This window comes from Malaclemys terrapin, chromosome 4 (genome assembly GCF_027887155.1).
Source record: "Malaclemys terrapin pileata isolate rMalTer1 chromosome 4, rMalTer1.hap1, whole genome shotgun sequence".
Taxonomy (NCBI): domain Eukaryota; kingdom Metazoa; phylum Chordata; order Testudines; family Emydidae; genus Malaclemys; species Malaclemys terrapin.
In genome coordinates this window covers 55,487,988-55,501,881 of record NC_071508.1, presented here as the reverse complement: position 1 = coordinate 55,501,881, position 13,894 = coordinate 55,487,988, and the positions used below count along the sequence as shown (strand labels likewise).

The 13,894-nt window shown below is 38.9% G+C and overlaps 1 protein-coding gene and 1 long non-coding RNA gene across 2 annotated transcripts in view; one reads left to right on the top strand and one right to left on the bottom strand.

Annotated features, from left to right (window-relative positions):
• LOC128835620 (uncharacterized) overlaps positions 1-13,894 on the top strand; it is a 60,895-nt gene that overhangs the window by 36,660 nt on the left and 10,341 nt on the right. The gene's annotated exons all lie outside the window — the stretch shown is intronic.
• ZNF143 (zinc finger protein 143) overlaps positions 5,366-13,894 on the bottom strand; it is a 70,667-nt gene continuing 62,138 nt past the window's right edge. Inside the window, exons 14-16 of the mRNA XM_054025189.1 lie at positions 13,171-13,332; positions 11,920-12,063; positions 5,366-7,489 (exon numbers count right to left, since the gene is read on the bottom strand). Of these exons, the coding sequence (XP_053881164.1) occupies positions 7,406-7,489; positions 11,920-12,063; positions 13,171-13,332 (390 nt within the window). The 3' untranslated portion in view covers positions 5,366-7,405. The remainder of the gene's footprint in view (positions 7,490-11,919; positions 12,064-13,170; positions 13,333-13,894) is intronic.

Below are 13,894 nucleotides of genomic sequence, written 5' to 3'. Positions count from 1 at the left end.
CGCCACTGAGTATTGCATCCAGCTCTTTGTAGAACCAGCAGTTCGGGGGCGCAGCACCGGAGCAGTGATTTGCCTCCCGCACCTTGTGATAGGTGTTCTGCAGCTCCTTCACTTTGACCCTGCACTGCAGTGTGTCCTGGTCATGGCCCCTTTCTGTCACGCACTGTGAAGTCTGTCCACAGGTATCATAATTCCTACGGCTGGAGTGCAGCTGGGACTGTACAGCCTCCTCTCCCCAAATGCTGATGAGGTCCAGCAGCTCGGCATTGCTCCAAGCGGGGGATTGCCTGGTGTGTGGAGCGGGCATGGTCACACGGAAAGAAGTGCTGAGACCACTGAGCAAACAGGAAAGGGACTTTCAAAATTCCAAAAGAATGTGTGGGGTGGGGATGACGGTTGGTCACCTGAAGGCAGGGCAGTAGAGTTCAAACCGATGATCAGAGAGGCAAGAACAGGCATTGTGGGGCACCTCCCAGAGGCTAATCACAGTGTTGTAATCGACCAGGGTGTCTACACCAGCACCGCAGCGCTGTACCCAGGGCCGTCGCAACCCATTAGGCGACCTAGGCGGTCGCCTAGGGCACTGCGATTTGGGGGGCGGCGACTGCGGTGGTATTTCTGCGGCGGGACCTTCCGCCGCCTCGGGGGGGGGGGGGGGGCGGCGTTTCAGAACGGGACCTTCCGCTGCCCTAGGGCGGCGGAAAAGCTGGCGGCACTCCTGGCTATACCCCTGGTGCAGAAAGCTGTATACCTCTTGTCGGGGTGGTTTTTTTACAGCACTGCAACTGCGCAGTTTCTGCACACTAAGTGGCTTGGCAGCGTGTACACCTCGGGAGTTACAGCGCAGAAAGCTGCTTTACTGCGCAGCAAGTTGCCAGTGTAGACAGGGCCTGAAATACTATGGTGATGTGAGGGCCATAAAATTACCTAGACAGACCAATAAGATTAGGTAGACACTAAGAGAAGTGGATGGACTCTTAAATCTCAATCATTCCTTCTCAGCCAGAAGGTCAGTGAGGAATTTAAAGGAAAGAATTAGTGAAATCCTCATAGCTTTGACAGAGATGAAAAAGACTCCTTTCCTCACGGTAAAAAGCATTCAATTATGCCAGTGGAGCTATAAATATTTTATCATTCCTTTGAGCAAAATACTTAAATAATCTCAACAGAACAGAAGCAAATCAATACACAAAACTCTGTTTTCGCTTCAGAACCTAAAATGGGATTTAAGAGAGTCACATTTTCATTAGAGAGGAACATACACAGAGAATTTAGGACCAAATGCTTATGGAAATGTATGTTGCTGATATATCCTTGTACCCTTATTGGGTTAATAAAAGCATCCTCTGAATATATATTTCAGTTGAAGAAGTCTTATATCATACTCTTGAAGGTTTAAGTGTCAGGCAGTTATCATTTTTAAGGTCTAATTGCATTAATGTCAGATGCTCCCTTCCCTTTGAAAAAGCGAACTCTGCTGGCAGAATCAAGAACAAAGAGCAATGTCACAACTGGGGGCAAAACCTAAGATAAATTCTTAAATCAAGATGCGACAGGAGGAAATGTTTGTTTGTATTGCTTAAGTGCAGTATAATTTACTGTAATAAAGGTGTGACACATCAGAGTTCTGGCAAGAGACTGCTCTTTATTTTCTGGCTACTGATATATGCCATGGGCCAGAGTTACAAAAAGATTATATCCTTATCACACAGCAGGGGTTATTACCCATTGACTACCGTTACATTTACTACCATCTTTAAACATTATGTGGAACTGCAGGAAATATAAAATTTGTCAACATTTTGTAAATCATTTTCTGGCAACCATATTTTAAACTTGAGGACAACTCTATTTTAAATGTTAAACCACTATATAAATCCACCTGGGAACAGCTTCCGCTAAACGAACATATGCACGATTGGGAGTTTCACCTTAATATCTAAAGGCAGATCCTCAGCTGGTGTAAACTGTCATATCTCCTTTGAAGTCAATGGAGCTATGCAATTTACATCATCTGCGGATCTGCCTCTAGAGATTATATCACCATGTTACAAAAAATGACCATACCTCATTATTATTTGTGCTAACTTGGGCCTCAGGTTTTACGCATTTGCAAACCCAATGCAAATAATTATCTAACTGCACTTAGTTTATACACTCATTTTATACATTTTTCCAAGACAGTGAAGGGGCAAACTGAGTACATTTTTTAAATGCTAACAATTGAAAAGTAGTATCTGAACCAGACATACTGGTCAGGTACAACCCACCACTTACCTTCTGTCTGGTAACGATTCCCATTCCCTAACCAGGGAAACAACAAGTCTCCTCTCCCGCAACTACCAATGAAATATTTCAGAGTTGCTTTTTTTTTAAATAGCTGTAGGGTTTTATAAAATATTTCAGTCCTGTCACTCATTGGGGCAATGTCTAACAGTAGAACTGGAGTACAATTCTATCAAAGAACTCTCCTGCATCAGAGCTAGTACTATGTGGCTGAGCTATGATAGTCTATGTAACCCACAGGCCAAATCTCAGGGCCAACATGAGTGAGCTCCATGTCTGTTGAAGCTGCCAGATGCGGCGGAAAGAATCTCACCCTTTCCTTACCAGTGGCTACATAATGATCCAACCCACCTGTGTCCTTGAGGATGTGGTTGGGGAAGCACTGAGCATGCTCAGTGCCTCAACACTCACGGGCCAAAAGACATCTGTCTCTGGCACATGGGCACCTTTAGTGGAATGTGCCTGTGGACAAGCACTCAAAGGAGAAGATATGGATTCTTCCATGTTGACTGACAAGCAGCCTCCCAAGAACTTTAAAGGGTGTTTCACATCCCTTACAGATCTCCAAATCAGTGTCAGCCAGTAAAGAACACAGGGCCATTAAGCCAAAGAAACGCTCCGTCCAATGAAGTTGGAGGATGAGGCATGGGGAGAACTACTTTCCAGGGTGAACCATAAGAACAGCCGTACTGGGTCAGACCAAAGGTCCATCTAGTCCAGTATCCTGTCTACTGACAGTGGCCAATGCCAGGTGCCCCAGAGGGAGTGAACCTAACAGGTAATGATCAAGTGATCTCTCTCCTGCCATCCATCCCCACCCTCTGACAAACAGAGGCGAGGGACACCATTCCTTACCAATCCTGGCTAATAGCCATTAAAGGACTTAACCACCATGAATTTATCCAGTTCTCTTTTAAACGCTGTTATAGTCCTAGCCTTCACAACCTCCTCGGGCAAGGAGTTCCACAAGTTGACTGTGCGCTGTGTGAAGAAGAACTTCCTTTTATTTGTTTTAAACGTGCTGCCCATTAATTTAATTTGGCGGCTCCTAGTTCTTGTATTATGGGAATAAGTAAATAACTTTTCCTTATCTACTTTCTCCGCATCACTTATGATTTTATATACCTCTATCATATCCCCCCTTAGTCTCCTCTTTTCCAAGCTGAAAAGTCCTAGCCTCTTTAATCTCTCCTCATATGGGACCCATTCCAAACTCCTAATCATTTTCATTTTAACCTTTTGTAATATATAGACTATATCCCCAGCCCTTTCTTTCTCCACACCCTTACAAGAGAAGCAATGGACGGCTGCAGCAGCCACTGTGGCCTCAGTGGGATTCAGAGGATCCAGGAGCCACATAAGAGTTGCTCAGCTCCCAAATGCCCAAACAGCTCTTTCCCTTGTCTCTGCCCCTTCTCCTTCACACTGTACCTGAATAGCTCTAGTATCAGTAGTGCCAAGAGTAACTATGCAGCAAGAAGGGACTTTTACAAGAGTGTAACCAGGCCTAAAGCTTGGCCTCATAAGAGCAAAAAGAAGGTAGCCAAGCCCCAGCCTATGCATGCATGCTTCTGAGTTCCTCTTCAAGGCAGGGAGACACTTCGTTATGTGTACAGTGCCAGCAGGACTGGAGCACCAATGGTAACCACCTTCCCCATCTTGGGGAAGCAGGGCTCTTAGAAATCCTAGAATATCAGGGTTGGAAGGGACCTCAGGAGGTCATCTAGTCCAACCCCCTGCTCAAAGCAGGACCGACACCCAGACAGATTTTTGCCCCAGATCCCTAAATGGCCCCCTCAAGGATTGGGTTTAGCAGGCCAATGCTCAAACCACTGAGCTATCCCTCCCACCCTCTTAAGGGAGAGATGCTAGGCTGCTGTGAAAGGAAGCTTAGCCCATGTGATGAAAAGGATCTTGGGATCTCAGAGGAGAAAATGTGATTTGTGTGTTGGGAGGTGGGGAAATTGATTTTGAAGAACAGTGATATATTTTAGGGCAGGAGTTGGTTTTCTAGGGGCAGAACTGATTGTGTGGGATGGGGATTCAAATCTGAAAGTGAGAGGAAATAATGCATAGAGCATACTTGGATAATAGGGGTGATTATTGGGGAGTGAATTGTATAGTAAGTTATTTTGTTTGTGAGGGAGCCTTTCATAAACGGTCTCCCTGTTCTCGGCTTGTACTAAAGAGTTCACTTCACTATGAGGAGGAAGGGACCTCCAAGGAAAGGGAATAAGACATAAAGGGCAGAGCAAGATATTCCTACTCCTAACTGCCCAATTTTAAAATGCTACTCCTACCTCCCATCTGATTCCCTCATTCCCACATGCCCCATTCCTTCTCACTGCTCCAGCTGCAATTCCCAGACTCTCCTACTGAATTTCTTCTTGCCAATCCCTCCATCCAGCAACCCAATTCTGTATCTGATCTGTCCCATACCAAAGAATCTTCCAATTCCAACAACATCTGATATCTTCTCCTAGTAAAGACAGTTCACCAAAAACATTCTTCTGGCTCTTAGAGTAAAAGCAGAGATTAAAAGAACATTCATCTCTTCACTATGAACTGAATATCATCCCATTACATATGCAGACTTGATTTCCATGCAGGCCCCATACATAAAATGTATGTAAACACCATTTCTCCTTCTCTCTCTAACTTGTATAGGTAGCCTACCTCTTTCCATCTCCACTTTATTCTGGTACACTGAATTGAGATTTTTTTTTTTTTTAATAACTGGTAACAAACAATACTAAAGCACACCTAAGAACTTTCAAGTTTCATAAAAGCTATGAAGATACTTCCTATGACATATAAGAGAGATTTCTTAAGGGATAATACTTTAAACAGCCTTCTGAATAGTGATAGATTAAGAGGCTGTGCAACAGCCTGAATAGTAGAAATAGGAAAGCAGTAATCAAATTTGGTTTGTAGATAATGTACAGAAAATAGAGCTGAAGCTATTCCTGTCCCAGTCCTCTTACTTCTTCAAAAAGATGTTAAAAATGAAGATTAAAAACAACAAAATCTCTGGGAGTTTATGCCAAATGCCATATTTTAATTTTTGTATAAAGGGACAAATTTTAAATGCTTGTGAGAAACTAGCCTAACTGGCAGGCAGTTTATCCCTCCATGCCAGATAATATTTACTTCTGTGTGATAATAGGAGTTACACAGCACACTAAGGGAAGACTGGGGATAACATTTTCAAAAGCAGCTCAGTGATTTAGGTGCCTAAATCCCATTAAAAGTCAATAGGCACTTTCGAGAATTTTGCCCTAATCTCAAGGATATGCTAGATCAATGAGAATATTCTTTAAAAAGCAACAGATTTACAGATTCAGACTAACACGGCTACCCCTCTGATACTTGAGAATATTCTTGTATTCCCAAACCTACTCCATATTACAGTACTTGTTCATTACAAGTGGTTTTGGTCATATGTATGAGCAACCTGAAAAGATACAACCAGTTTAGAATCAGTAACCCAGAACAACATTAATTAATCACTGATTTGACTATTTGCACCTGGGTTCTTTGAGGTCAAATGCCAGAGTGAATAATGAGGCACAAGATTGTTATGTTACTTTTTTGTCACAATACTTACTAGGGACTGACTATTCCTTTACAGCTTTATCCTGCAAGTGTTGACTGCCTTCTATGAGATGAGAGTTGAGGGCTCTTAGAACCTCATATGACCGGCTCTTTGAAGAGAATATTAATCTAAAACAAGCATCAATTCTTATCTTAAGACAAAGGTTCTTTTTTAGCAAGTCTACTAACCAGACTAAATTAAAGGCACTTTTTGGTATATAAAAAGTTTAAAGGTTCCTTTTAGTATCTCTTTCCACATGCAACTACAATGACTCCTCTTTACAGAATGATGTATGATGAATAGTGGTGTACTTACAATACCAGGAATTAAACCTATTTCTAGTGACTTCTGGCCTGATTTTCTGAAGTTCTGAGCATCCATAAATCCCATGTAAATCAAGAGGAGCTGCAGGTGCTCAGCACCTTTGAACAATCAGACTGTAAATGCTTGTCTCTATATTATAATGTTTTAAAATTAAAAAATGTTTTATTATGGTCAAAGTTTACCTTTTTGGTAGAATGTGTTAGCTAACCTGCCATCATAATCACTCTTGTAGTGTCTCAGAATTTTTTTAAATGAAAAATGTATACTAAATGTTTAATACACTATGGTAGCTGCTGGTCAAAATTAATATACCACAGAATAAAATTCATGATAAACTCACTTTGGAACAATTTATACAAAGCAGTAAATAAATAATTTGCACTTCAGTCTCATTAAAAAGTAAAACAGTACTTCACACCACAGTATCATCCTATCTAGATAATATAAACTTGTTATCCTTTATTGCATCATAATTTGAAGATAACATTTTAAGATTAAGTAAAATATGTAAAGAAACAGAATAATTAGATTTACTTCCTTTAATATTGAACAACCAAAGTTTCTCTTTTGTACATAATCCATTTTTAAGATAATATAATTAGCACTTCCAGCATTAACAGTCTGTATGTACAATGAATGAGCTGGGCAGGGAATCTAAATAAGAAGAATCTTCAAATCTGTATGAAATGCAAATCAAAATGCAAAGATTTACAGTAGGCTCAACTCCAAGATTCTTCTATTTATGGGAGACAATTAAAAATGCTTTACTTTCTTTATTACCTGTAAGGGTTCCTGAAATGATTTTGGTATAATGTTTTAAACATTTGAAATCTTCAATAATGCCTTCATTATTTTGCACATTATATTAAAAATTCATTCCAATACTTCTACATCAGCTTTTGCTTTTTTGTAGACTGGTTGAAATCTGACAAAAGGATAATGAGGAAATTTATTATGTAATCCTAATTTCATATTCCTGGATACACAATGGGTTGAGAAGATTGTGCTGGTCTATTCCACGGGTCAAGTACACAAAAGTTATGCGCGTTTTAAAATGTTCTTCGCTCTTGCATAAAATGTGTACAGAGTATGAATGAGCAGGAAAACATCAAAGTTTTTATGGATTGCAGCTGGCATGGACCTTTGTTGATTGAAAATAAAATATCATTTGCTCTATTGTTCTTGTAGCAGTATTAGAAGTTAATCATCAATCCCTGGTGTTTCACCCTGTTGTATTCTGGAGGCTATTCTGATGGCTTCTTCCAAAGACTGCTGCTCTCCAAGCTGAAACAATGGTATGTGAAAAACATAAATTGATCAAAAACATTGCATAAGATAGATCACTGTTTTCTTATGAGAGAAAGGGGGAAAAGCAAAAATTATACCAGTCAATCCTCCTTTCTGCAGTAATTGTGATAGCCAGTATTGTCACATTTTTCTGAATAACATGTACTAGCAGTTATCTAATCAGTTATCAAAATGAAAATACACCCGAGGAATTAAGCTCAGTTTGCTGAATGGCCTTCAGAGTCTTGGTGCACTGCAAACAAATTTCACCACATGCATTAGAGATAATCTTTCAATTTGGCAGATATTAAAAGAAACTGCTAAGATAAGGTTTTCAGCAAGCAAGGCAGGTGCTAAATAATGACCTATTAATACTCACAAGCCAAAATGTATGATACCACTTTTCTTTAAGTTTTCAGCATATAAACAAGACTTTGGGAACAACGGCATATTTTTTTTTATATATACAAGTGGCAAAATTCAAGTTGATGGAATCAAAAAGTTGGAAAATAGTGATGACAGTGCTCAACACTGCAGCAGTTTAAAAAAAGAAGACTCTTGTGGCAGCAGCTACAGGACCTTCGTATCACTGTTAGAAGCCATTCCATCAAACTCTGATTTTTTGTTGTTGGAAATGGTTCTCAAAGTATTCTATATCAGTGAACTCAGGGCTGAAAAAGTAATCTTTAAATTGTACTAACCTGACCATTAGCCATTACCAAGTTGCAGAGAGGGTGAAGACAAAGTGAAGAGACAAAACAGACTACATGACAGATGACTAGATCTCAGAGGATAGTTCCCTAGTCCAAGTAAATGTGGTTTTTATCGTCACCAGGTGAGAAATTCTGGCCATACTGCAGTCAATGAGAGCTTTGCCGTTGACTCCAACAGGACTAGGATTTCACCCTGAACGTGTATCATTCTACTGGCCTCATTAATATTTAGAAATCAATGGAACACATTTATTAGCATAGAGGGATGGTGGAGGAATTGTTCTTAAGTGGTAACTATAGAATTTTCTACCTTTGCTATTTTGATATATATTTGAAACTTTTATTAATATAGATTTTCCTCTGCATCTAAAGACTGTCAGAAATTATGTACTACTGATAAATGCTATGAAATTAGTGAAAGTAAGATGTTCAGAAAGAACATGATACAACAAAAGAAATAAATGGATTTGCCTATAAAAAGGCCAGTAAATAAATATTATTAGAAGCCTGCAAACCTGACACTTTTGCCTCACAATGTGATCAATTTTCTTTTTCTCTGTCAGCACATGGTCAATTTGTTACCTGGCAGGAGCTGAAAAATGTACACACTCCTGAATCCTAATTAACCTTTGAATATTGCAAATTCAGAATATTTATTCCAGCCAGTAAACATGGCACAGAGTGATTTTCACTGTATCCCAAATACTGGCAGTTTAGAATATCTGCTAGACTATGTTGCTAAGAGACACTGGCTGGCTGCTTATGCACTTTCATGTTCTTGATAAGCAGTTAAGGAAATCTGTAAGACTGGGCATTGTTTCAAGTTTCTGTGTAGAAAGGAATAATACATTTTCAAGTATGGAAGTTGTCAGTTAATCCTGCTTTCCATATGCCCTGCCAGTTCTAGATATAGGAAAACTAACAAAATTTAGGAGATCATAGTATTATTATTCTCCATTAAGTATTTAAGAGTAATTTTTCAAAACTAATTTATAGCATATGAGACATATTTTATGGGGATACATTTTCAGCCCGGTTTGTGGGAATTTAGACATGCAAATCCTATTTTATATTCCTTTTTGGGAGGGTTGTTATACCTTAAATTTAAACTAGTTCGGTCTAACTAGTATTACTGGAAATGTAAGTCTAGTATTAATTAAACAGGCTTTCCTGGACTGATTTGCCAGTGTACTTCAATTCTCACCCAGAGTGATAACTTCTGTGAGTGAAAGGGCCATTTGTTTTCCTTGCCCATTCAATCACTGGATGCTCTGCTGAGGGTGCCAAGATGGGCTTATTACTCTATTGCTTTTTGTTATTTGTATAACTAATTTCAGAGAGACCATTCAATTCCCTCACATAGTACCCAATTTTAATCAATACCAATTTAGGCAAAATTAGAACCAATGTCTTAGAACTGAAAGGCTCTGTAATTCATTACCATTTCAAATTGTGTTCCTTTTCTCATGAACCAAAGTGACAATGATATCCTCTCATACTCAGACCTCCAATGGAAATAAAAGGAAATAACCTGTAATAAGAGCTCTTTGAAAGATGTATGCATTTGAGAACACAGAATATAGTTTTCATGGGTGTGTCACCTTCTTAGTTTGGAAGCTTTTAATCTCTCTGTTAGTTTTATCAAATATGTATAGTTTTGAATGGTCAAAACATTTCTGAAGAGTTACTGATTGTGACCCAAGAAGCCTCTTAAATACCAATTGGCAGAGGGCACACCATACCATGGCTCTTATCAGGCCTGATACGCTCATTGCCCCCAACTCACTGTTGTCATAATCTGTATCTAAAAGTTACCATGTAAGATGATGTCATATGCAAATTGGTCACATGCTGGTCCTCAATATTATTGTGTGATGTACATACTGGCAGTGTATAAAGAATTATAGACGTGTGATAGAAATTTGTTCCTAAAATGTGTTTGGTAGGTAGTGCCTGAGCCCAGCCCATCTTAGACAAAGGAACATTGTTTCACCCAGCTTGACAATGTCTCCAATGTAAATTAACCAAGGTGAGATCAAAAACAATGAAAAAGGCATTTACGTGTAAGGTAAACAAAGTCATCAGGTGAGCAACTGGCAGAAAATGACCACTTAACAATCACGACAGGGGATTGTGGCTGCACCACCAGGACGCCTTCCTGCCTCTTGAAACAAGATCAATGAACTTTGGGAAGATATAAGCAGAAGCAAAAAGCCATTTCGTGATCCATCATAGGACAGAGACAAAGGGCCAGTGCTCTTGTAATCTGAGAAAGTTGGATCCTTCAACCAAGGGGGATGAAGTGTCTGGGAACTGACTCTAGATGAGGAACCTGCTTAAACAGAGATTTAAAAGTTTTAGTCACTACAAAGCATGTTTTGTTTTGTTTTACTTGTAACCATCTCTGTGCCTTCTATTCTTACTATCTATCACTTAAATATCTGTTTTTTGTTAATAAACTTGTTCTTGTTTATTATGAAACCATCCCAGTGCTGTATATTAAACTGAAGGGTAAAATCCTCAGCCAAACTACCAGACAGTTGTGTGTGTTCAGTCTCTTTGGAGGCAATGACCATAATAACTTCTGTGAGGGACCAGTGATGCTCTGGACACTACAAGGAGGATGGTTTTGGAGAGACTTGGGACTGGAAAGGCTGTTGGAGTAATCAGGCTGGTGGAAGCCAGGCTGAGGCCATTGTGCTGTGAGCAGGCTGCTGATGTTAGGGCTCTGAGCCAAAGCTGAGCAGCACAGAAGCACCCAGTATTAAAGGCAGGCAGTGACACAACCCATTACTGGTCTGGGTGATCCCCCAAAGCATCCCACTGATACACTCAGGTAAATATCACAAAATATATTCTACATGAAACTGACAATGAAAATGGCATTTACATGTAAGGTAAAGTCATCAGGTGAGCAACTGGCAGAAGATGACCACTTAACAATCAAGACAGGCTTATTCAGTATTTCCTTTCCATGCATTACTAATTACTAAAATATTTTTTACCAATATTAATCTTAATTTCCAGGTACATTCTCTTCCTTTTACCTCATCTATTTGTGATACTTATTGCTGAAATAACAAACACCCTTATTTCCTTCTGACTCTGCTGCTACCCAAACTATACTTGTTACGTGCATAAAACAGAAGATACGATTTCTGGAGATGTCAGTCCTGCACAAATCTAGATACTGATTTCAATTAGCGGTTTCACTATTGGTATTTCAAGCCATAAATAACATAGAATCAGTCTTCCAGGGGAATCATTTCAATCCCTTTATCTAGTCCTGGCAATGTAAATTAGGGAGTTTGGAATTTCTGACCATCCCAAAATATAATCTTGAAGGATGGATGGCAGGGCTTCTCACTGAAGGCCTGTGCCTCTGGAATACTCTCTCTATCAATATACATGAAAATGTATAAATATGGTACTTTTCCAGGTATGGCTCAGTATGCTTCAGTATTTTTAATTAATTTTACAATTTGATGGGTGCTACTTTTATGTCTGAAAGAAGGAAATAAGGATGTTTGTTATTTCTGCATCCATGCTAGTATTTTTTATTTATTTATTTAAGTATTGGGCCAGACTGCCCTTTATTTTTTTTTTATTTTTGGGGGAGGGTAGGGGTGGGGAGAGAAGTTTATTAGTTATTTCATTAGGTGCCCAGAGACCATTGGACACAGGGCACACACTAAATAAAAATGATTATCTTACCTGCACTGCAATTTGCGTTCCATTGGATGTAGCCAACAATGTAACAGGCCTGGTTTCTGTAGTCACTAAGTGATGCCCATGTTGCTGATGTCCCATTTCTGATGGGGCACTATGGAATGCTAAGTCTTGAGCCACTATAGCAACCTTTAAGGCAAAAGAAAAAATCAAAACTAACTGAAATTTAAAATCTGATTCAATAATCTCAGTTGAATGTTAACTTCAGGGCCTACGTAGGACAATTCACTATTCTAACTTGATTCAGCAAAGCAATCTAAGAGACAGACAAATATGATCAACTTTTTTATAAACCAACACCACCATCATCATGTTCATGCTCTTCTTCAATCTTATCTGTCTTGACCTCTGAAAAGATTAATATCCTCAAGGAGCAAAACTCAGAATTAAGGGAGATGCTATGAGCATCAGATGTTACCTCTTTCAGTCCTGAGAAATACAAGACTGAATTCACATTTAAATTTAAATCTCTCCTTTGGCAACCTAATAAGGTACCACAGAAAAGCTCAAATGCTTTTATATTTTCAAAATTTAAATAGAGAAGACTGCATTATTTGCACATAGGTTTAGTATATTTGCTTAATTTGTGATTATTAGATCCCTAATTCTATAATAATTAATATTCTCATTTGCAAGCACACCTTTAAAACAGATATAATAGGGGATCGTTTTACAACATTTGAATACATTCTGAAAAACAGGGATTAGGGAATTTCATAACTAAATTTCTATACATCTTTCTGAAAAAAAAAAAAAAATCTAATGTTTTGCAGATTAAAGGCAAAAAAGTACAGCAAAATTTGCCAAAAACCAAGTACTTTTTTACTCTGCTTAAGGAAATGTTGTCCCTTAATGGGATTTGCAGGAGACTAAGAGCCAGGACTAGTTCTGGATTCTATTCCCAGCTTTGTCACGGGTTTGCAGTATGACTTGGGCATGTCACAACTTTCTGTGCCTTATTTTACCCATCTGTAAATTGGTTCTCTCATCACTATTCACAGGTTGTTTTGAGGTTCAACTAATTAATGTATATAAAACTCTGAGATCCCTTCATGTAAGGCAGTGGAGAACAATGCATTAACATGTTATTATGAGAGGAATGATATAGTCATGTATGGAAAGCTTTGCTCTAATCAGATATGTTTGTGTGAAGCAGATAATACTTCAAGTGTCTTTGTGTATATATTTAAAAATATCTTAGAAAAAAAGACACAGGTATGCAGAAAAATATTTTACCTGCTGTCCTTCAGTGCCCTCTGCAGTTACCATTGCAACAGAATGTGTTCCTGCAGAAGAAATGACTGCATCATGGGCAGGGACTGTGATGGTGGTGCCATCTTGTGTTACCATAGTAATAGTATTTCCAATGGCCTGCATGTCAGCCTGAGAGATGTTGACCTGAAACACAATGTAATTTTTGAATTAAAACAAGTTTATTTTAATTGCTGATTGAATCTTAAATGAGTTTTAACTTTGGGTCATATGGCAATGTGTTTTCAGACAACAATCCAAGATTTGTAAATGTTTACAAATAAGAGTTTAAATAAAGACAACACAAACTTAAAATACAACAGTTTTTAAAAATATGCTTCTGCCATCTGGTAGCACAATTTCTTTGTCAATGAACAACAAGCCAGAACTATCCTTGAGAAGGCAGTCGATTCTCAGTAGCATTGAAGAATTTACTTTATCCAGTCATCACATTTAAGCTAAACTGGCTATAGACTCTAAAAGCCACCACCACTCTTCCTGCTCTGCTTGTTCCTGCATTTCCTCCAAACCACTTTTCTTCCACAAGCCGTCTTGGACAAAAAGAGTCACCATCCCAGCTCTTTTACTGGTTGGAATCCATTATCCCACAATCTTTCAGACGTTTCCTAATCCATAACGCACGTTTACAGAAATAAAACTAAACTGCAATGGATAGGTAACAGCAGCATGTATCCTCTTTTAGTCAGAG